The sequence below is a fragment of the Brachyhypopomus gauderio genome, chromosome 16 (assembly GCF_052324685.1).
Source record: "Brachyhypopomus gauderio isolate BG-103 chromosome 16, BGAUD_0.2, whole genome shotgun sequence".
Classification (NCBI taxonomy): domain Eukaryota; kingdom Metazoa; phylum Chordata; class Actinopteri; order Gymnotiformes; family Hypopomidae; genus Brachyhypopomus; species Brachyhypopomus gauderio.
Window position 1 is genome coordinate 4649096 of NC_135226.1, and position 23611 is coordinate 4672706.

Here is a 23611-nt window from a genome sequence, read left to right on the forward strand (position 1 = left end):
TTTGGCCTGTATTAGTCTGCCATGTGCTTCCTGACCGCCTCTCCTCTGAAAGCATGTTAATCCCAACCGTCTTCGTTAAGTCTTAAAATTGTGTGTGTGTTAGTGTGTTAGTGTGTGTCGGGGTGTGTATGTGTGTCGGTGTGGTAGTGTTTGTTAGCGCGTGTTGGTGTTTGTTTGTGTGTGTTGGTGTGTTAGCGTGTGTTGGTGTTAGTGTGTACTGTTGATTCTCCTGATCTCCTCACCCACGTGTTCCCTTGCTGCCTTTCTCCTCTGTCTGCGTCCATGGCAACAGTCAAAGACTTACCAGGTACCACAGGTAAATATCCCCTCCTCCAGTGCTGACATCATCATTGCGAGACAGGGCGTGGCAGAGTGGAGCCCTCAGTCTCTTCACAGCATGGGCTTGAGGTCATGGACGTGCATGGGAGCTCTGGCAGGTGGAAAAGGCCTTGGTCCCTCATTCCAATCACTCCCATAAGAAGCCGTTAAAACACACACACCCATTGGTCCATTTATTGCCGCTTGAGTTAATCCAACCCAGAACCGAAACAGCATGGGCTCAACGCACATTTAAGACTGCTGTATGGATTTACCTTACACTGAAGACCGTTTTGCTTTGTAGCATACGTTATCATCTTTCTAAGATCATCTATATTTTCAATGCAAAAAGAATAAATAATAAGTAAATAAATAACGCTTCTGGGTGTCTGGTAAATGCTTCCGACGATTGACGGACTTTCCCCACTAGGAATATTTCACACTGTTTAGTTTCACAGCACAGAGAAAGTCCAGTATGGACGAACATCCACTGGCACTGAACTACAGGTCTGTAGAGGCCGTGTTCAGGCCAGACTGCAGTGTGTCACCGCTGGTGTCTCCTGCTCCACGGGGCATATGGCCCGTTTGCCCCGATCCACCCGCACCTCCCTGCTACCCGCCCCTCCGGCCGGCCGTCTCCGAGCGCCTCACGGTTCCCTCTCCTCTGTTTCTCTGGGCTAACAATCCTTCTGGCTGAGCTGGGAGCCCACAGGGAGGGTTTTTTTAAACAATTAGCAACAGTAATTTGTCTTTAGTATGTAATCACGCCTAAGACACCCACGCCGTATTCCTGTGAGAGTATTAACGTCTGTGAGGTGTTTTGTGTGAGATTCTGGAGAGATTACAGATATTACAGAAAAAAATATACTGAAAATGCCAAACGTAACTTGTTAGAAAGTTCAGCATGGTTCTCCGTGTCCTTACATTGCTCTTCACGCCGTGTTTACGTCTAGTACCATTTTCACGTAAAGGGTATCTGTCTGAGAATCCCTTGTTTTAGTCCACAATCTAATTATTTTTCATCTGCAGCTGAGGTTAAAAGACTAAAGAAAAATGTTGCACCTGGTTCTTCTTCCTGGTCCAGCTTCTCGGTTTATTAACGACCTTTTACAGAACTGTTAACGAACCTTTGAAACGCTCGGAATCGTTTGTTATGTAAGTTTCCTCCCAGGTGAGCTGAAGGTCTTTGTCATTACGTGAGCACAGGCACACAGAGGCGTGCGTTTCTGTTACAGCACACACACGAGCCAACAGCCTCGTCTGTCCTTTCTGTTTAACAGTCCCGTCTTCGTGGACTCATTTAGCTGAATTACTCTGAAAGTTGGACCACTGTGCTTGGTCTCTCAGCACGGTCTGACGGGCCTGTGTGTGTAGGTGTGTGTAGGTTTGAACAGAACCTTCTTCCTCTGCTTTGCCTTTTCATCCAAATAGTCCACTTATCCTTCTAATGTAGCACACGCACACACGCACGCACACACGCACACACACACACACACACACACACACACACACACACACACACACACACACACACACACACACAGATGCCCCATTGCACTGACCGCCACTGTCTTTGTTGTTCTATGGCAATAAGTGATAAATATGTGTTTGCAAACATGTTTGGTTATTTAGCCATGCCACTGCGACGCTCGTGTCTCTCGCTGATAAACATAAGGAAGATCAACATGTATTAAAGATTCGAGCCCAGAATATTTACGTTAGCATGACGCAAAAGATAAGCTTTGTTCACACGGCTCAAGGTCGGGGTAGGTGACTGTTTCGGTGGGAGTGTGTGCGCGTCTTACACACACTCTTACACACACTCTTACACACACTCTTACACACCCTCCAGATAGAGAAGTACAGCTTCATTAAAAAACGACGTGTGTGGGGAATCTAAGGGTAAGGCACTAGCACTCCCCAGCCTCGCACACCATCTATTCAGAGGAAGCAATAACGAACCCTGCCAATACAATCTTCACCAAGGGATATGCAAAACCCTCCTGTTCCTCAGTAACAACCAGCTACAAAGCAAAAGAAAAAAAAAAGAAGAAGAAGAAAAAGAAAGAGAACAGAAAGGCGTGTGAGGCTGAAGGGGAGCGAGGAGAAAGGGAGAATAATGGAGAGCCTTATTAACAGTGGAGAATAGGCCTGGATCCTTCTTATTTACCACGACTGAGGATGTAGAGTGTGTTCTCCATCACAGGCCTGTGCCCGAGGCGTCTCTATACATCACCAGGAGAAGGAGCGGAGTGAACGAATGCTTAAGGGGCCCCTGGCGCTGTATCACTCTGTAAATAAAGCTCAATTTGAGATGAGAACCGTATTAAATTGTACACTGACATTTGTGTACACTGAGCACAAAAGCGTACGTGTGTGGTTTTGATGGTATGCGAAAGAGGGTAATATCTTAATTTTCAAGTCTAAAAATATGTTCCGAGTTTAAGACCTGGGTGGAGGTGATGATGTGAAGAAGCACGCTCTCACAAATAGATGTGCGTATGTGTGATGCGCAGAAATATACCGAACTATTATTTCTACCGAAAGGAAAACAAAAGTTATAAAGCTAAAATCACTACGTATAAATAACGAATCGTCGGCGTTAACTGAAGTAAATAAGTTTTATTTAGGTGTTAAAAACAGCTTTTTCGATGTGGTATTGCACACATCTCGCAGGGTCACTTCGCCAAGCATTGCAGCCACGGGCCCATCCATCAGAACGAGCTAACGAGACGGAGTCGGCAGTGCAGCAAAGATGTAGTTTACACCGCCCACACGAGCACGCAGACAGCTTAGTCAGGGCTGCAGCGGGCCAGTCATGCCACAACTCACAACCAGTAGCCTTACTGGGGGAGGCTCGATACGCCACGCTGCTGACGTTGTCGTAGCTAGCTAACTCTGCTCCTGACCAGTGGCTGCGCAGAGGAAGAGTCATTATTCTGGGTGGTGAATTCTCAGAGGAGGCCAGGAGATGACTGAACGCACCCCCATCTGGGCCCACTCGCTCACAGTTAAACGCCCTTCCGCCCCCCCCCGCCCCCCCCCCCCATCAGACGTTTTTTTTTTAAAGCCGAACAGATTTTGTCAAGGGCTGAGTCACTCAGGACCCGCCGCGGCGAGACACGCGATACCTTAAACCTCTTTTATTCCATGTTGCCGTGTACGTTTCTGTGCTGCTACCGACCGAAGAAATCTGGCTGGGGCATCGTCTGATCTGACGGCTCTTCTGAGGGCTTGGAGTCAGGGGCATGATCCCACCAGACCTTCTCCTCTCCTCTTCTTCATGCTTTGACATGTGCTCAAACTCTACTGCCATCATTTTTACTTTTCTGGTGACATTTTTTATGCTTTAACATGGCATGGCATGCATTTGTAAATGGTGCTGTATATACACAGAAATTGATGAAGACTTTCTATTTCTTAAAAAAGGATCAAATAAATGAAGTGTCACAAAATCATACCCAGATCAGCATGTGTGGATTATAGGGTAAAAAAAATAACAATAACAATTATTATAATTTGATGAAAATCGGGGATTTATAATATGAGAACAGTCCCAGAACTTACAAAGCTTCTGTACAGTGATTTGTCTCTTGAGGTGGTTCCTTTTGAGCTTTCTACACTTTTCTCTCTTTTGCTCTCTAAACCACAGCACCCAGAAGCTGACTCACATTTATTAGTATTGGTACCATGCTGGACATGATCGAACTGACACTGAAAAATTGTACCGTATTAACTCTGCAAGGCAAGCAGACTTCTCTCAGTACCAGGAGACTGACCCACCAGGGCTCTGCAGCAAAGTAACATCCATTATCCAACAGATTCCCATTTTCCAGTTGGTAGGATACAGTTGATTTAAAGTTTCTGAAATTTCAATCTACATTTACTCATGAAACTGATTTCATGGGAATAGGCAGAGCACTGCTCTAGAAAGATCCAGTCAATCAGAATATTCTCACCCTTATCCGATCAGACTGCCGTATTCTCGACCTTATCCGATCCGTCTGCCGATCAAGTAATTAATCAGACCTGCATCAGTCACACTGCTACCACTGTGCTTAAGGCAGTAGTTGGTGTCTTGTACCTACATCCCTGAATATTGATCACAGTCTTCTACATGAACTCTACGAGGGCCGTCGGTCCTGTGTGCAGAAAGGTGCAGGTGTGATTGAGCGGTGAGTCCTCTCTGCTCTTCCCTCTCTAGACCCCAACGCGCTGACCCAACACAGCCCCGACCACGCGCTGATCGGAGGCGTGGTGGCCGTGGTGGTCTTCATCACCCTCTGCTTCATCATCGTCCTGGGCCGCTACCTGGCCAGACATAAAGGTAGGTGCTCCCTCTCCGTCCCGCGGCCCTAGACGGTCTAGAGAGTGTGCCAAATGCCTGAACCTTGTCCACTGCTGTCCCTTGTGTGTCTGTGACCTATGTGGGACTGTGTGGACAGGGACATACTTAACCAATGAGGCAAAGGGATCAGAGGACGCCCCAGACGCAGACACTGCCATCATCAATGCAGATGGGAACCACGCACATGCAGAGGAAAAGAAAGAGTACTTCATTTAGCACCTCTGTTTCCTTCTTTTCTGTTCGGTATCACCACGGCAACACCGCTAGCCAGCCCACGGAGGGTGCTAATTCGCTCAGTGCTAGCCTGGCCGCGCCTAACCCCAGCGCGTCCCTTTGCTTAAGGACCTCGCTTAAACCTCCAGGTCTACCAATTCGACACCTTCGAGTGTGTTGCCGTTTAGTAACGCCAATCCAATCAACCAAAATACAAAGCAAAAACAAAAAAAAACTTGTTGAGTTTGTAACTGTAACACCAGGTCCATTTAGGCCCAAACCCCCATAAGTCTCCCTCCCTCCCACCCCCCCACCCCACCCCCTCCACCCCCACCCCCACCCCCCTACCCCCTTACCCCAACCCGTCCCAAAAGTGTTTTGAAAACATTTGTTTTTAAGTTGCCAAGTGCCAAAAATATACAGACACATTGTGTGTTTGTCATTGTGCTAATTCAACTTGTGTGTTGTCCCAGTGGCTGCAGTCCTCTTGCCCACCCTCACTCTGACTGTTATACCCTTTTGCAGATATTACCAGGGAGCGGCAAGAAATGTGGTTCATCTCAAGTCGGAAAACCTTGGCTTTGCCAATAATTACGCTTTAAGGGAAGAATATGTGCGATGCATAATGTGAATATTTATGGTCCTTTTTTAAAAAAAACGATTATACATTGTGAAAGTGGGTGTTCTCTGAAGTGTACTCCATAAAAGAGTGTTCTAGAAAAGCAAAATAAAGGTCATGATGAGGACTTTTGTAATATATGGATACCAAAAAAACGTGACAAACATTAAAAAGGGAGACGAACATTATGCCAATTGAAAGCACAACTGAGCTCTGCTCCTGTCCAAACACATATGCTTTCTTCTGTTATCTGTCTGTATATTCTTGCACTGTTCATATTTGGCACTGACAAAAATATTTAAAACACATAAGCACAAAGTCACTGTTAAATGTCTTTGGTTTAGACTCGTCTCAGGATGAAAAACATTTTGTTACCGAACGACAAAAATGACTTTTTTTCTGTACTGTTTAAACAATCTTTTCTTTTCATGTGGACTGAACATATGAGCTGAAAATGAACACTGGTTAATTTAAAATATGTACTTCGATTAATATTTATTTTAATTATAGCCCCTGTCAATATTGCTGTACATTACTTTGCTAAGGTGATTATCGGTGGAAAATACTGTTGAAACATGGGAATCCATATATCAACATTTGTATATTAGGCAATATAGGACAGCTGTCTGGGTACAGACTCAAGCTACTTCTGGATTAAATGTTGCTATCAATTGGGATTATCTATGGAAACCAGTTATTCCAGGAGTAGACATACTCTGCATCCAGTAAGCTGACTCAGTTATTTAAAGTGTTCCATCCTTTTATAATTGTGTTCAGTTTCCCCCTAGCATAAAGCATGTACATAGTGTGAATAAGTCACTATTTAGTCATTTATTTAACTGAATTTTAAATCTTTATTATACTGGGTTTTTTTTAGTTCCATACATTTCATGTGTGTGTGTGTGTCTACTTTAGATTCAGCACTGCATAATATCTTTGGTAAAACAGATGGACAGATGCAGTATGTTATCATTAATGTTCGTGTATGTTAGAGTGAGTTTTCCATGTGAGGCCAGAACAACGTTCACTACACTGCTGCCCTTTGTGCTGGCGTGTAAACATGTGACACTAATCTGCTGCTGAATCGGGCAGCTTTTAAATATGTTTTGAAAGTTCATACATCATTCCACTATTTATAACATCATATAGAATTGACATTTTTAAGGACATTTCATTAGATTTTAACCTTCTTTGGCTCTATGAGAAGATGTGTGAGGTTTGCTTTTGCAGTATTAAACATTCATTTTCCAAACTATGCCTCTGTAAGAAAAAAAAAAAAAACCCAACTCAGAGAGTAAAATATGCACAAACAGATATCTTCTCTCCTTTTTTTCATCAACATGCCCACTGATGTAAATCTGATTCTCAGTAACACCAAACCACATGGAAAACCTGGTGAATCTGTTTAGAATGACTAACCACACTACAGGTCTATATCCCTGACACAAGAGCTGTCACAGCAAAAAAAAAAAAAAACAAAAACCTACACAGAAAAAGCGTTCAGCTCCCCAAGTAACTTGGCTCATTACTACCATCTAGTGGTGAAGCATTTCATGGCGCTGTGACGAACAAACCCGTGATCAAAAATGCCTGTAGGTACATATTTTGTCACAGATATTAAAACTTTGAGTGGCTCTTATATATAACCATAAATAGCCTGTAAATGTGCTGATCGTCTTCACCACTGCAGTCTCTTACATTTCCAGCTATACATCACTCTGAAGTCAAGCACCTTCCCATAACACATTTAAGTGCAGTCACAAAACATACTAATAAAAAAATCTCACAATAAACTTCATAAAGCTCATAAAGAGCCGGCCAGATCATACTCCAGGGTTTCATGATTGACTTCAGTTAGTTATGTTGGTGCCACTGGTAAAAGTCTTTCTTGACTGGCTGAAAACAGATGCTGAGTGTGAACACCCGTCTAGGGGTTAAAGGGCAAGGAGTGTGACCTCTCACCTGTACGGCTGCCACACAGCAGATATGCTACCGCAACCCTCGTCAACAATATTTGGATATTCTACACTTTGATAATAAAACATAGCCAAGTCAATAAATTTTGCCCTCCACACACACACACACATAGATTACACAGCAAATACAATGATTTCCCAAAATGTATCTTTTTTTTAAAATCATGAAATGTCTTTCTGAAGTGTAACGAAGCTTCTTTTCAGTATTAGAACTGCATGAAAACAACAGCGTAATATCACCAGGAGCAGGTGGACTGGGGGAAAACAATCTAATAAAGGTGAAAGGGGAGCTCTTATCTAAATAGGTATTCATAATTACTCTCATGTGAATCCAATTCAACTGTTGCACACGTCAAACGTAATGGAATTATTACAGAGCAATAAGGTTTGTTGTACTGCACTCCAATATCAGCCTATTAATATTCTTTAATATTTAGCATGTTGGTATAGGGTTAGAGGTAGCAGTAGGCTTATGGTTATGTATGGCTTGTGGAACGATCACTAATCACACTGTTCCTTAAAGACTTTTGAGGAAAATGACTAAACAAATCATCTAAAAAAATGTTTTAATCATGCCACGGGCAAATAAATGAGATCACCTTCACAACTAGACGGAACCAGCAGGTCCCACAAGGGCTGCAGTCACACAGCAATTACACATTTAAAGATAAGTGATTGAGTTTTTAATAGTGTTTTGAACTCAGTTAGTTTAAACTTAATTGAGAACAATCGATTGACTTTGATGGGAAAGCAATTAAATCAATGTGGACATGTTGGGGAGTGTTGAACAAGTTCTTTTATTACTTTTATTATGATGATAAAAATATTGCATTGGCAGAAAGATGCTCATTTAGGCTTGTCTGCTTGTACAACGTCTTAAACCACCATATATGATGTAATTGCTGTTTTTCAAAAGAAGAGGAGCCGTGCCATTCTGTTCCTGCTGCTGGAGTCATCTCCGACTTCACAGACTGAATATGGTCTTCACACAGGAGACGCAGAGGGAAGAAGAGGTTAACAGTAACGTGCAGAGCCCAGTCAATAACCAATCAGGAGAGGTGTGGGGGAAACAACGGGAACACCATAATGCAGAGGAACTCCCTGTGTTCTCAAACGCTCCAATAACTATTATTAACTATACACACTCCAACCAAGACGGGCCAACCCCAGGACACAGAAGGTGCTACTAAAGTGAGATTAAAGGTTAGAAATCCATTTCTTTAGAACAGAAAGAGAAATAATACATAAGAAATAAAAGATTTCTGTAAAACTTTGTGTGATCATCAAAATTGCCTGCACAGCTGATGAAAGAACCCTGTGTGAAACATCCTGCTCTCTGGAAACCTTGTTTGAGTCACTACAGTTGTGTCTAGATTATTAACCAGATATAGCACACCTGTCTGTCAAACTGTCCATTTCCAGGTAAAGATTCAGTGTACATTCTGTCCACAGGATAAATTCTTATTCAGTGAAATTCTGACCAAGTGTTAGTCAGATAAGTAATCAAAAGTTATTACAGGTTAGACAGGCCTAAATTATTAAACACAAAGCTGCTTCATTATCTTGTCAAAGTATCACATAACCCTGTTAAAATAAACACATAGTAGCAGATGGAAATGCAGGTGTTACCATTACTGCACCTCTCAGGAAAGTGTCAGCATTTCATAATCCTTCAAGATAACATAAGATCACAATAAATCACGTCTCAGCCCAGCCGAGTCCACGTCTCAGCCCGAGTTAGTGGCTTCTGCTCATCTAAGTTTGAACAAGTCTTCATTTACATTAACTACTCATCATCTTGGGAATGAGAAGTGTTTCATTTTTAACAAAGATATTTACCTAATTTTATCCAACCAGGAAATCCGGACTGGCATATAACCAAGTTCCCACATTATGATGGCTCTACATATTTAAGGACATTTTGAACTGAGAGTTGCACTATGAGAGTTGTCATTATGGTAATGTTTCTGAAAGTGGTAAAGATAAACAACCAAAATAATAACCTCCTGAGACCCAGACTACACCGAGACATTTTTAATTTCTCTTGGCTGTCTCTTAGCACCTAATAACTATGGAAACAATGAAGCAGATTCTGAAAGGTTTTCACATGTCGCAAGGACGAGGTTTGTTATTATTTAGTTAAGTCTAGAAATGGTAAAAAAAAAATAATAATTCAGAAGCTCCATTGTCAAAATATTGTAACTTGGGGGAGCAACACCTGAGAACACAGTGAGAAACTGAGTGTTTGTTTAAATACATGATTAAGATCAAACACTTAACTCTTCTTATTGCCAAAGGGACATTCCAGATTTGGTTATACTGACTGCAAGACATTTTATAAAGCATTCACCCACAAGAACACAATCACACATGACAGTCACTTCCCAGCATGTAATAAATCCATATGCATGTATGAATACATCTGCAAATATGTGCACCATAATCAGTAAACAAATGTTATGCATTTAGCGCAAAGAACATTAGGCTACATTTGAATGAATTTGCATATATGCCACCTATTTCCACAAATTCAATCATTTTCATACAATAGCATAATCAACAGTATTGTAAATATTTCTATTAGAACAAAGTGCCTAAGATGAATGTGTGGGCAATAGCAGGATCAGCACTCTTAAATAATTAAGAATCATCACCTCTCAACACTGTATGGCTCATGCACACCTGACCAATCAGAGCACATTATTACAAATATGCGTGTTAAGCATAGGTAGGCTTCCATATTAATATCTAGCAATGTATAGTGCAAGTTCAGTTACATATATGTAATCATAAACATAATGAAAAAAAAATGATTCAGAATTATACTGCTAAAACATATTACCGGGTAATAAAAATACAGAGTGAACAACTGATTTGGGTTGAACCACCCGGTCTTTATGTCAGGGCACATACGTTTAGATCTTAAATAAAATAAGCAGACTAACATGTGAGGTTCCTGGGCCTCCAGCCACTGCTGGGCTTTAACCTAATAAAACTGATTGGTGGTTTTATCTCATGTGCCTGCTAGGTTAAAGACGAGAGGAAATATCTATTCCTTGGACCTGAAGGATTGTCACGTGAATCCGTTTCAGGTCCAGAGCTGTGCGCTTTCCACGGAGGTCTTAAGAGGTGAACGTGCACGCGTGTGCCTGCGCTCTTAACTAATGCTAAATCCTGCATCCTGCTTTGCAGGTGTGCAATTAAACAAGACAAAGAACCAGGACCTGTGGGTGGAGCAGTCTACGGTTCCTGCAAGACCTGTTCCAGAAAAGGACAGGTCAACTCAAACAGACCAACTCAACTGAGCACACACGCCAAATGACCCAACCCAACTATTTACTGCAACTGTTGTTTATTTACACAACACTCATCTTCCTCTTAAGTTAATATTACCAAACCCATTTTCTTAATTTATTAGGGATTCACGTTATTATTAACTCTAAGAGACCGTATGCACGAGTTACCTGTTCTCACCACCGTGATCTCAGTAAAGGGCCTGCACCACAGAACACAGCTCTCCATCACCAAGTCCACAACAACTCGGCCTATTCTCTGGCATTTCCAACGTCACCAATTTTCTTTTCCGTTCATCTCTCCTACAGCCAAACGCAGACCACCAGCACACGAGTTATTTTTACTTAAAGGCAGCCTGCAATTTTCCCATTGACATCCGTTATTGAAATGCTGCTTGCGATGTTTCTCTTGACATCTCGGGTGCGCCCTCTCCTCACCTCCACAAATGACAGGAAACGTACCAAATAGCAAATTCATCCATAGCACAATAAAGATGGTTTGAGTCACCGACAGCACTTACACAAGCTCACAATTGTCCCAAGCTGAGGTCAAGAACGCAGCAAGTGCACACATCTGACCGGCCATGAGCGCACGGACGCAGCCGCAGACGACCACACGGTCTGCTCGCAACCATGACGACTAACAGGAAGTAGAAATGTTTGGTTTGCTTTGTTTCATATCTTACAGGAGATAAGGTGTGAATCTTTAAATGTAACACTGCGTGGATAAAAACGGACCAACGAAGTTCTTCAGAAGACGCAGCGAGTCTTTTCCTCTGACTACAGCTGCACAGACGTAAACGTGCATATGCATTTTAAGATGAAGACTAGGAAGAATCGCACACTGCTAGCTAGCATCAATTAATTGCTTATGGGATCAAATCCCAATACTGTGAATGAGAAAATAATTTTGCACTTGTGCAAATAATAATACTGTCCATATACATATGGCAGATTTGTAAAAGAAGTCTGTTTCAACCGTTGGGTCTCCCACTCTTACTCCTGTGCAGATGGAGCAGCCTTTAGGATCATGTGACAGAGTCTGTGACATCGTTTTGTGTACCATCTGGTAAGGATGCTGATGTGGGTGTAACCCCCGCCCCGTTCACCCGGGGGGGCGGGAGGCGTGGCTCCAGGGGGGCGTGGGGGAGGGTGTCGTGGCGGGAGGCGGCCGGGATGGGAGGGGCCGCCGAGGTGAAGAGCCCAGAGGTGGGGCAGTCTGGGGGGAGGTACCCGGATAGGAGGCGGAGCTGCTCTGGGGGGAGGTACCCGGATAAGAGGCGGAGCTGCTCCGGCTGTGCGGAAGCCTCCGTGCACACGCTCTGGCACAGGCGTGAGAGAGACTGACGCATGTCCTCCATACTCCGCTTCAGCTGGTGATGCTCGTGAAGCAGCTTCTCCTTCTGAGTCCTCTGTTTGGCACACACACACAGACACGTACACACACACACACACACACACGTATACACACACACACGTATACACACACACACACACACACGTATACACACACACAGACACGTACACACACACACGTATACACACACACGTATACACACAGATGTACACAAACACATGTACACAAACACACCGTACACAAACATGTCAAGTTCACTATTTTCCCACCCAGGTAAAGTGTTAAAGTAGAACTAGATCTTTTGACTCTACAAGGTTCTACCGCTGCGCGTTACAGCACAGCCCATGAACACACGTTTCTTTCTGGGATTAACCAAATGAACACTGGGCATTTTATTTATCTAAAAACGAGACTGCCAGCTGCCACAGCTCATGTGCATCCAATGGTCAAAAACTGAAAAGCAGTTCTTCAATAACCATAACGTGGCTGTGAACGTGTGACAGCGTGCCGTGTAAAGCGCGGGCGTCAGACACGCACCAGTTTCTTGAGGTCTCCCTCCAGCCGGTAGATGCAGTCCAGCTTCCTCTTACGGCAGCGCTGGGCGGCCATGCGATTCTTGCTGCGCCTCCGGACGTCCTGCACGAGCTCCAGCTGCTCGGGGCTCAGACGCTGCTCCTTCAGCATGCGCAGGAACGCTCGTCTGCTCATGGTGGAGATCTGCTCCACCGGGACGGGCAGGTCCGCCTGCCGCGGGAGAGACGCAGAGCACAACGGCCGCTCAACACCGGCACCAGCCCGCTCACCGACGCCGCTCGGGCCGCACGGGTGACGTCGTTCTCCCGCTTACCTCACAGCCCTGCACGCCGCCGGCCACGCAGTCCCCCTCCGTGTCGCACTCCGAGTTCTCGCCCGAGTTTATGGTAGACGCGCAGGAACCTTCGCCGCTGTCCCGTCTGGACTCCGTGTCGGTCTGAGAGGCGCGTCCCTCGGTGGAGCTCAGATCTCGGAGGAAAGGGCAGTCGTCGGGCGCCGCCCCCAAGTTCAGGTGCTTCAGCCAGTGGAAATCTGAAGCGTTTCCCACAGCTGTCTGGTCCACAGACTCCAGTGTCTCTGTCAAAGAGGAAGTCAAGTCTGGCCAGAAGCCCTTGGCCAAATGTTCTGCCACCTCCCTCTCCACTGTACTTCTCTCTGGACAGCCGTCGCCGTGGGCTGCATCAGGGAATATTTGCTCAGAGGAGGTGAAGGGCTCCGTGGCCTCCGTGCCGATGCTCTGGAGGTCACTCGCTGATGCAATGCTGTCCAAAACCTCACTTGCTTCTGTGGAACTGAGAGGACATAAGGGTGTTTCCAGAGACCTTAAAGGCTGGTCAAACTGCTCCTTGGTGATCGGGGCCACGTTTAGATCTTCGCCCGCGGACGTTTCAGGAGGGCCATCGCCGGCATCCACCACCAGCCCATCCTCCAACGCCTCCCCCATCTGCAAAACGTCACCGTCACAGCCGGCTGCATCGGGGTGAAGGTCTTCGTTTGCACTGGTACACGGTATTGAAAGAAAGGGACAAATCTCAGCGCTCGCCACTGAGGACGACGCCAACAGCTGCGGCCCGCAGTTCTGTAAACACAGCTGCGCTTCGTCCCGACCTCCCTGGAAAGTAACTAAGGAGGAATCTAAGCGCAGATCCTTGCAGGCAGGAGCTGAGGAGCATTGTGCAGGGTGCAGCCCACCAGGCATCGCCGGCTCCCTCTGCTCTGTGGGGGGGGCCGCTGAAGCCTGAGGGCCTCCGCCTGTTTCAGCCACAGGACCCCGCTCAGGGGGCGTGGCTGACCGTATCTCTTGGCTCCTCCCTTTGGCTTCCTGGGCGGTTCCACTGCCAGCAGAGAACTTTGGAATGAGGAAGTCGAAGCAGGCCTTGTCGAGGTTGTGAAACCCCAAGAGTTCGGCGCATCTGTGAATCTCTAAAATGTTCTCTTTGGTGAAGTGAAGCTTTGCAGTGTACGCAAATTGCAGCAAAGGCACAAAGCCTTCTACGGTGACCTTAAGATATACAGAAATGTAAACAGAAATTCAGTAAGCTGGCAATAAACACATTAGCAAATACAGTAAGAATGACATTATCAATAATATCATCTTCTCGGTCACTCAGAACAGCGTTAAACAAAGAAATTCTTTCTATAACCAATCTACATCATATCCAGTAAAACAGTCACTACTTCGTCAGGAAGAGTGATGACGAGGTTCCATCCTGTGTGGCTGAGCAGCCTGGTGTAGAAATAGTCACTGCAGCAGGCGAGGACGGAGGAGTGAGCGCGGAAGCTCCTGCTCTCCACCTCCACGCTCACGTCGCAGAGAACGTCCTCCTGCCTCTGCTGGTCCAGCGAACGCAGCACATGCACGCTGTGCACCGCAGACTGGAAGATGAACACGGACGTCCGGACGCCATCCACAGACATGATGCTGGATCTCTGCTGCAAGCCACCAAAAGATGGGAAAGGAAAGGCAGAATGAGGGGCGTGAGCACACAGTCATGCTGAGCTGTCACTCAAGTCACGTTTTTAATTTGTATTATTCATGCAGACTTGTAAGCAAAACGGTCCAGCTGAATGGAACCAGCTCAGACATGCCAAGTGCAATGGCACTGAAACATAAACAGGGTCATGTTTCACAGACCATAACGTTTCATTCAGTGACTGTACATTACTCTCTCTTATGACATACTAGTGCGGCTTATATAATGTAACTGATGAAAATTGTGCCGTCCATCCCGCTGAATGTGGCACAGCCTGCAGCTGCGTGCAGAATTAACGTTAATTCCTGCCGAACCGGTACTTCAACCTCACCGACACCGGATGGCAGGAACTCGGGACCACTGACTGTGGGAGTCCCGGCTTCTCTTCCGCCTCACTACAGCCGGAACAGGTGAACTAGTCGCCCGACGAGGAGCTCGTTTACCTCAGCGACCTCACCACAGTTAGTGAGCGGGGCCTTAACGGCCGGGCGGAGGAGACATACGCGCCGTTAGGTAAGGAGGACGCTGCCGTTAACGGCGCTACACCGTGAATAAGCGAATGTTGAGCAAACTTTTGTTTCCTACGACGGTATTAGCATGGCCTAAAATACCGACAGAGGTTTTTCTAATCTCTACAACGCTGAGATTAGATATCGGTATCCCCCTCTGTGATAAACCGGAGTTAACCGGAGTTAACCAGACTAAACCGGAGTTAACCAGCAAGAGCGCGAGCGGGTTTACTCGCGCGCTGACCGCCTAGCTGCTGTCAAAGTGGCTAAAGTAGCTAGCGGAGGATTACGACGTTCTGGTCGTCCTCGGCTAGAGTGAACACTGCCTATAGACAGTGAGAACTAACCTCTCATATCACCTGAGGCGAGAAAATCCTCGACTATTCGCCATTTCTGTCGTGTTCGATCACGTTGGAAGCGATAAACCAGCGTAGAGTTAGCTAGCTAGCTAGCATTCCTGGAACGAGCGATGCGTCATGTGACTGACCAGTCTGCGTCACGCGCTGGGCTTGGCCACGCCTGTCGGGCCAAAGTGCTGCATGTTTATCAGCGCTCTTCATAAAATATGTAGCCTAGATTATTACAATATTCTGTAAATGTCAATTATTATATGTTCGTTTGAAAAATAGCTGCTAAATTAACAACGAGGAATCCAGTTCATTAAATCAACAAAAAATAAAATAAAATTTGAAGGATTTATGACCACGTTTTCTAGGTTTCACATTCCAAACCCAAGGTAACTTTTATTATTTTCAAACGCTCTTGCATGTCTGGCTTGATATTTTGTACCAAACTGGTAAAGTTCAGTTCACTTTTTAGTATTTTAAGTATTTTAAAGCATAACACACCACAGGGACTGCAGAACTGTTTGGAACTGTTCAGGGTGGGTTTCCCGAAACGTTCGTAGCGCTACTTCGTAACCTCGTATGAAACGTAAGAGGTTAAGAAGTACTTAGCGTTAAGAACGTTTCGGGAAACTCACCCCATAATCCCAGGACTGTAACTGCCAACACCTAAACTGAATGTAACTTTTAGAGACATCTTAAAACTAGATGGTTTGTCTGGTCTGGTCACACAATTAAACTGTATAATGAAAAACAGCATTACATTTTTATATTTAATTGCTGGATTCATTGTATTATATTTGTAAAGGGCAACATTAAAACACCCAAGATAAAGAAGTAAAAGTTAAGTAAGAACAAAATGTGTCATTATTAGGGATTGTTCCAGCTGGTTTGCATTTCTACACCTGGTTTGTACCTGTTTATTGGTTGTGCACTGGTACAATATGACACGTTACACATGTTTGTCCCACATATGTTGGTTGTTTTTGCGACCAATTATTCACCTTAAATAATGAACCTCATGATCGATTAATCTTATGATCAATTAATCTTATGATCCATTAATCTTGTTACATATTGTGTGACAGGTATATAAAATGCATATTTAGACAGTATGTAGAGTCCTTACAACTGAAAGCATTTAAACTGAAAAAGCTTAGTTTAATCCAATATTTTGTCTAACTTAATCTGTGTATGTCACGGAAGCATATACTGCACACTGCATTGTTTGTTTAGGTTCAGTTTATTGCTATTGCTACTGATGGATTTCTTATATTTAGTGTCAATGTGTTTATAAACATAATCAAATGCTGATTTGTGTAATGAATATTTTAATATCTGAGCAGTGTGAGGTATTGGTATGGCTCTATGAAACAAAATGAGTTATGTGTTAAAGAATAAAAACACATTTTAACCTCTAACGTTCTTTGATTCCTTCGTATGCCAATTATTACAATACAATGACTAAGAAATCCTTTAACTGTAGCATTTTGTTAAAATCAACATTAATATTGTTCCAAATCAAGAATAATACCAGTCAAGCCCTGACCTGAATTATTTTAAGATCAGAGCAGGTTCTTCTAGATTCTGTAATGTAGATAAAAGTTCCACGAGTGTGATTTTAGATTCATATAGCACATTTCATTACAGGTTTGCTAGAGCACCAGAGGCTGTGTAATTACTGAAGACACTGAGGCTTGTTTGTCCACCGCACCCTATCTAGGAGGAGAACATCACTTGTCTGTCTTGGTATGCACACCTTTGTCTGTCCTGGTATGCTCACCTTGCCTTTCCTGAATTCGGCTTATTGAAGCTCACACCTCCAACCCTTCACATTCTGGCTCATACAAGCACAGCAAGAGTCTGTTGAGTTGCACTCGTGTTGATTTATTGGTAAGTAGCTGCAAGACTGCTTATTTATGATCATTTACATTTATGAATAACACAACATATTAATAATATTTACAGTGTTATCTACAAATCCTTAAATACATAGGCTTTAAAGTGTGCTTAATTTTAGCAGGATTGGGATTTAATAAATCCGTTTTATAAACAATTTTGGAAGGAAATGTTTTGGTTTACTGTAAGATCTCTTAAACTATGGAATGAGTGTTGTTTTTTCTATTCTCTCTGCAGTGTTACACCTTCAGAAATTATAAGCTTCATATTCCGCCTTGAAAAAAACAGAAAAGTCAAGCTCCAGCTAGACCACAACTGAGTAAACCAGAATGGAGCGCATGTCAGACTACCATCAACTCATGTCCGGGCTTCAGGAACTTGACTTCCAGGGGAAAGCAGTGCCCAGTGATCTGGTGCTCATAGGCCATCATGCCTTCCCGCTGTCCATGAACCCGAGAGGTCAGGTCCTGATGGCTGCGTCTCGCTACGGCCAAGGACGTATCGTAGTGTTGGGTCACGAGAAGTTCCTGTCACAGTTCCCAGGCTTGGTGGAGAACGCCCTGGTTTGGCTCATGCCCACTAGTGGTGACAGCAGCACGGTGGGCGTTCACAAGAGTCTTAGTTCGGTTTACGACAACCTGTCTTACTGTTCTCTGAAGACCAAGACCGGAGATTTCCAGAGCGATTTTGCAGTCTATGTGTCTGACGCTTACAGTGTGGACGCATGTGCAAAAGACATGGTGGCCTTCCTCAAAGCCGGAGGGGGCTTGCTCATAGCCGGGCAGGCCTGGGGCTGGGCCAAAGATCACCCAGAGCAGAACACACTGCTTAACTTCCCAGGGAATAAGGTGTGCAGTGTGGCAGGAATCTACTTCTCGGAACACATGGGGGAGCTTGGGAAATATCCGGTGCCCGCAGAAATTCCCTCCAGCTGGCTTTCAGTGTCGTGAGTAAAGCACTTGTGTGCAAACCTTTCTCATCACTATCTGGTGAGTGTCTCAAGCTATCTATCTCATTTCATTTATCTCTTTATTTCCTAGGATAGGCAAAGACTTCAGAGATGACCTACAGTTTCTACTAGAGGGTGTTCCTGAGTTTGACATTAAAGGCGGGGCCCTTCCATCTGAGCTGATGGTACATGGACCTCTGGCTTTTCCTATTGGACTCACCCCAGATGGTAGAGCCTTCTTTGCAGGAGCCTACTATGGTCAGGGAAAAGTAATTGTGGCTACCCATGAATCATTCTTTGGTCGTGATTCACTGTCAACTTTCCTGGTCAATGCTGTGCGCTGGCTTGACGAAGGCCGTAATGGAGTTATTGGAATCCTGCCCCAGTTTAAAGAGACCCATCGCATTCTGAGCAAAGCAGGCCTAAACTGTCAGTTCACTGGCTTCAGGAATGACCTGAGTGTGTTTATCTGCACCTCCTACAGCGATGCTCAGTATCAAGAGATCCAGGAATTCGTTGCTGAAGGTTGTGGCCTCCTGATAGGTGGCCATGCTTGGTACTGGGCCCAGTGCAACCCTCATCGCAATGTGATGACCGACTGCCCCGGAAACATCATCCTGAGTAAGATGGGCCTGTCTATTATGGGAAAAACCATAGAGCCTAAGGTATATAAGGCCCAAGACGTGTCAAAACAGGAGAAAAGCACAACGTACCACTTCCGTGACATGATCCAGCGCTTTGCTGGACATGTGATCGATGGCCACCAGCTGACGGAGCAGGAGGAGGAGAGTTTGGACAAGCTGAGGAACGACTGTGCAAATTACCTGCGCATGCAGGCCCACGACAGCGCTTCCTACACCTCCACCGTGGGGCTGATCACGGACATGGTGAAGAAGACCGGCGTGCCTCAAGTCGGACACTCCTGTCCTGTGGAAAGTGCCCGGGACAAACTGCTGCTTCACATGGGCACAGAGGTCTACAAGGTTTGCCCAAACCCAGACGAGCTTCTACCCGTCATCATCTCAGACATTCCCAAGCTACCCGTTGTGTCCAACGCCGTGGTCCGCATCAGCGCCGACACTGCTGGTACAGTTCATTAACGTAATTACATTTTCAGAATTTGACCACGATTTTTTTCAAAAGATTAATTGAGTGTGGAGCCAAACTTAGATTAACATTAGGGTTAGCCTTGAGAATAAGCTTAGGGTCGTTTTGAAGAGATTGCCATTTGTCATCGCTGAACTGCGGGATGTCCAAATGATGTGCACAAAACGGTGCGGGTTCATGGGAAATCAGGCTACCAAGTCTTTTGTCTTGGCTTTTATTCCCCACGGCCTCAGAGTTATTCCTCCCCACAATCGCCTTCGGCTTGTTTGGACCTGACTATTTGTGAAGCTGCTTTGTGACGACTGTATAAATAAGCTTTCCTTTGCTTTAGGGTGGGGTGGTGTCCACCCAACTTGGGTGGGTACTGTGCTCTGCAGGATAATTCACAGTCTTATGACAAACGTAGTTGATCAACAAAGGTCCAGAAAGCACACAAGGTGTGAGCTGACCACTGTGAGACCCAAAAAACACCATATTGACACTCAGTTTCTCCAGCTAAACACGAAAATACAAAATCTAAACATTGTCTGAATAACCTAACTTAGTATTAATGTAAATGACACACAGAACACTGCCAGCATTAAACATTAGATCCCTAACATCTAAAGCACTTGTGACAAATGATGCCATCACTGATCATGTTTTTAATGTACTCCATCTAACAGAAACTTGGACCAAGTGAGTACCTCGCTTTAAATGAAACAAGCCTTTCTAACCACATCCATGTATGCCTCCTTCATCTGGGGAGGCGCCAGTGCATTTATTTATAACAACTCATTAGGCATAAGCCAGAAAGCTGATTATCATTTCAAACAATTTGAAATTCTTGTTATTAACATAAATGGCGCAGCCTGCAAAACGAAGTCTACTCAGCGTTTTCTCTAATTAGTATTTACAGTCCAGCAGAACCCTATTCACACATTCTTAACGAGATTGTAGATTTTCTCTCTATTTTGGTAGAAAAAGCTCTTGCAGTCAGATTTCAGCATTCACTTTATCATGCTAATGCTGATAAAGACCCTTTAAAATGAGCATTTAGTTCTATAATAGAACCAGTTGGTTTTACTCATATTGGATTTAACACTGACCTAAGGTATAGACATAGAAAACATTCATCCTACCTCTGATACCATCTCAGACCACTCCCTCATGTACAGTATGATATTTCCACTCCATGGATATCTCCAACTACATGTAGTTGTTTCAGGATATTCAGATTATGTGGTCATTTTTACTAAGACGCCGGGCTGCATATGGTCACAATACAGTCACCTAAATATTGGCTCTGCCCCTACGTCATTCAAACTATTAAATCGCTGATCAACAAAGCTAATCTTGACCCAAGATTGATTCTAAAGTATTTCTAATGACCTGTAAGACACTGAATGATCATTCCTCACAAGTACCTTATGACCTTGCTCTGTTATGACCTTATGACCTTGCTCTATTATGATCCGTCTGCTTAGATCAGTGGGTGCAGGTTTTCCATTAGTACCTACAGCACAGAACAGAGGATACTTTTCCTCCACAACTCTCATGCTACGGAATGACCTTCCTGTCAATCTTTGTCTCAGGCAGTCTCCATATTTATGGCTAGGCTGACAAGCTACCCATCAGGCATTTGATTAAACCCCCCTCATCTTAACGGTGTAGATATGGGGCTTTCATGGACCTTGAGAGTTCTGGTGAACTGGGCTGTTGTGATAGTCACTTCACCTCTGTCACTCGAGTTCGGTTGTACAGTGACATTTATTTATAGTTATCTACAAACTGTTATATAGCAATGTAAAATAACCAAAGAGGTCATCTCAAAAGTCTTTAGGAAAAGAACATTTAGATAACTCGGGTTATGTTTGTCATAGGGGACTGTAAAATCATGTCAACTTGTTTCAGGTTGTGAAGAATGGATCAGCACCGGTCTGTATCTTTCTCCTGGAATGAGGACTTACGTCGCTGTGCCCAGCGACATCGCCGGCAAGGGCTGGAAGGTAATGAAGCTCTATAAGGCATAAACCTGCCGGTTATTCCTAAATGTTCCTAACAGACGTAACACAAAGTTCCCTCTCACTCCCGCCCACACGTGTGCAGCTGCAGATCGGCTGTCAGACGGATTATATTGGCAATGCCAACTCTCTGAAACGGGCCCCTGTAGTGCACGAGCGATTCCCTCTAGAAGATCAGATGGTTCAGGTGTGGAACCTCTGGGGAGGACTCGTATACCTGATCGCACCACCAAACACCAAGGTGGACGCGGTGCAGGTCATATTCCAGAGCGCCATTAGAGCGCCATACTACAAATCTGGTAAATCTGTTAAACATATTCCTAAACGCAAACTTTATTTAATGTTATGAAGATAAAATAGCATTTTACTAAAAAATAAACCATTTAACATACTTGGTTGATAATAAAGTTTGAATGTGACATCAACAGCTCCGGTAAGTGTTAATAAGTTGGCTGAATACCGTTTTTACTCGAGAGCTAATTCAATTTGAGGAAATAATCTAAAGTAACTCTGTAATTCAGGAGAGACCAGTGTGGCGGACTGGGTGAACACGATCCGTGCTGCCCCCGCTCCCTGGGCGGAGTTGGAGTTTGAGAACCTCATCATCACCATGCAGTCAGACGCCGTACGTCAGCTGGACCGCCCAGACGAGGTGGCTGCACTCTGGGACACCATCATGAGGGGCATAGCCGATCTGGCCGCCCGGCCCCCCAAGTTCCCCCGCAAGGAACGCTTTGTGGCTGATATCCAGATCTCTTGTGGTTTGTACTAGTTCTGATCTCTTAAAACTCCTCACCAAAACTAGCATAGTAACCCATGTTATTTATAGCATCATGAGCTATGGAGGTGAGGCCCACTGTGCCATTGTTCCTATCCACGCAGGATTCATGCACGCCGGCTACCCCGTCATGATTCACTCCTACACCGGCCCCGAGATGCTGAACGTGGAGTCGGCCCGCAGGTCCGGTCTCTGGGGCTTCATCCATGAACTGGGCCACAACCAGCAGCGTGGCGTGTGGGAGTTCCCCCCCCACACCACAGAGTGCACGTGTAACCTGTGGTCCGTGTACGTGCACGAGGTGGTGCTGGGCATCAACAGGGCCGTGGCGCACGAGAACATGGCGCCAGACAGGCGTCAGAGTCGAGCCCAGAACTACGCCCAGGGGGGGAAACAGCTGCAGCAGTGGGACATGTGGACGGCCCTGGAGACCTACATGCAGGTACACGGGACACACTCTTTACTATTTTTAGACTCAATGACATAAAACCGTACTGTGTCACTGTAAAGGACAATAGACGCTTAGCACAGCTCTTTATGGAAGTCTAATAGCTGTATAGCTTCCAGTCAGCCCAGTGTTTTGATATCGGGCTCAGAAGCAGACTCACAGCAGACATCCAGAATTCACTTCCACTTCTTGTCTTCTTAAATTTCTTTAAGCTCCAAGACACTTTTGGCTGGGACGCCTTCAAGAAGGTCTTTGCTGCCTACCACAACATGAATAATGTTCCGGGTGACAACAGTGGCAAGATGAACCTGTACGCGGAAACGTTCTCCACAGTGGTGAACAGGAACCTGGCGCCGTTCTTCAAGGCCTGGGGCTGGCCCATTCAACCTAGCACTGAGGAGAAGCTCTCTGGCCTGCCCCAGTGGAGTGACCACCCCATGGCCCAGTACGAATGATCTCCGCCCAGTTTGCGACCCCTAACGTGCCAAGCTGGAACAGACTTGGACGGGTTCACTGCTCGGCGTGTCGAGGAGCCTGAACCAACTCTGGTGGTGGCCCAGTTACTGTAATGACATTATTATGAGCCTATTACTGAAAAGCATGGTTGGTGATTTTGAAAGCAGTTAAAATTTTTTGGAAAGTTCTGTAACCTCTGCACCCTACATGATATTATGGATATTGTTATTTGGTTGTTGTTATTGTTTTTCAGTCAATCATTTTTCAGTGATGAGTTTAACTAGAACTAGGTCTGTGGGAAATAACTGACAAATGAGCTGACAAATGGATGAATAAAGAAAAGACACAATTCAGACAATACTTGGCAATGTTCTCTCTATATCTCTTTTATTTAATGCCTTTTCAGTAGCCTAAATCATAACCGAAATAGCCTAAATCAGATTGTGAACAGTGCACTAACTATACAATCACGTTACAGCTGTGTGGC

The 23611-nt window shown here is 44.9% G+C and overlaps 3 protein-coding genes across 11 annotated transcripts in view; 2 read left to right on the forward strand and 1 right to left on the reverse strand.

The window, feature by feature from the left end:
- Positions 1 to 6848, forward strand: part of cadm2b (cell adhesion molecule 2b) — a 154761-nt gene extending 147913 nt beyond the window's left edge. For 6 of the 8 annotated variants that reach the window (XM_076976142.1, XM_076976144.1, XM_076976146.1 and 3 more), the window contains 2 exons: positions 4523 to 4645; positions 4764 to 5150. In XM_076976142.1, the coding sequence (XP_076832257.1) occupies positions 4523 to 4645; positions 4764 to 4882 (242 nt within the window). In that variant the 3' untranslated portion in view covers positions 4883 to 5150. Of the gene's footprint in view, positions 1 to 4522; positions 4646 to 4763; positions 5151 to 5404 lie in introns of those variants that run through there. The other 2 variants (XM_076976141.1, XM_076976143.1) reach the window with 2 other exon arrangements.
- Positions 6849 to 9850: 3002 nt separating this feature from the next.
- bach1a (BTB and CNC homology 1, basic leucine zipper transcription factor 1 a) lies at positions 9851 to 14575 on the reverse strand. The gene is made up of 4 exons (XM_076976140.1): positions 14336 to 14575; positions 12972 to 14159; positions 12662 to 12868; positions 9851 to 12179 (listed from the first exon to the last, which is right to left on the reverse strand). Exons 1-4 carry the CDS (start codon positions 14573 to 14575, stop codon positions 11796 to 11798), a joined length of 2019 nt encoding a protein of 672 aa, XP_076832255.1. The 3' UTR covers positions 9851 to 11795.
- Positions 14576 to 15005: 430 nt separating this feature from the next.
- LOC143477511 (TRPM8 channel-associated factor homolog) lies at positions 15006 to 23482 on the forward strand. 2 transcript variants are annotated; one of them, XM_076976137.1, is made up of 9 exons: positions 15006 to 15144; positions 17135 to 17377; positions 17621 to 18329; positions 18424 to 19418; positions 21333 to 21427; positions 21528 to 21741; positions 21964 to 22203; positions 22325 to 22662; positions 22881 to 23482. In XM_076976137.1, the coding sequence occupies exons 3-9, from the start codon at positions 17713 to 17715 to the stop codon at positions 23121 to 23123; spliced, it is 2742 nt and encodes a 913-aa protein (XP_076832252.1). In that variant the 5' UTR covers positions 15006 to 15144; positions 17135 to 17377; positions 17621 to 17712; the 3' UTR covers positions 23124 to 23482. The 2 variants fall into 2 exon arrangements, with proteins under 2 accessions (XP_076832252.1, XP_076832253.1); XM_076976138.1 differs by lacking the exon at positions 15006 to 15144 and adding an exon at positions 15601 to 15876.
- The last annotated feature ends 129 nt before the right edge of the window (positions 23483 to 23611 follow it).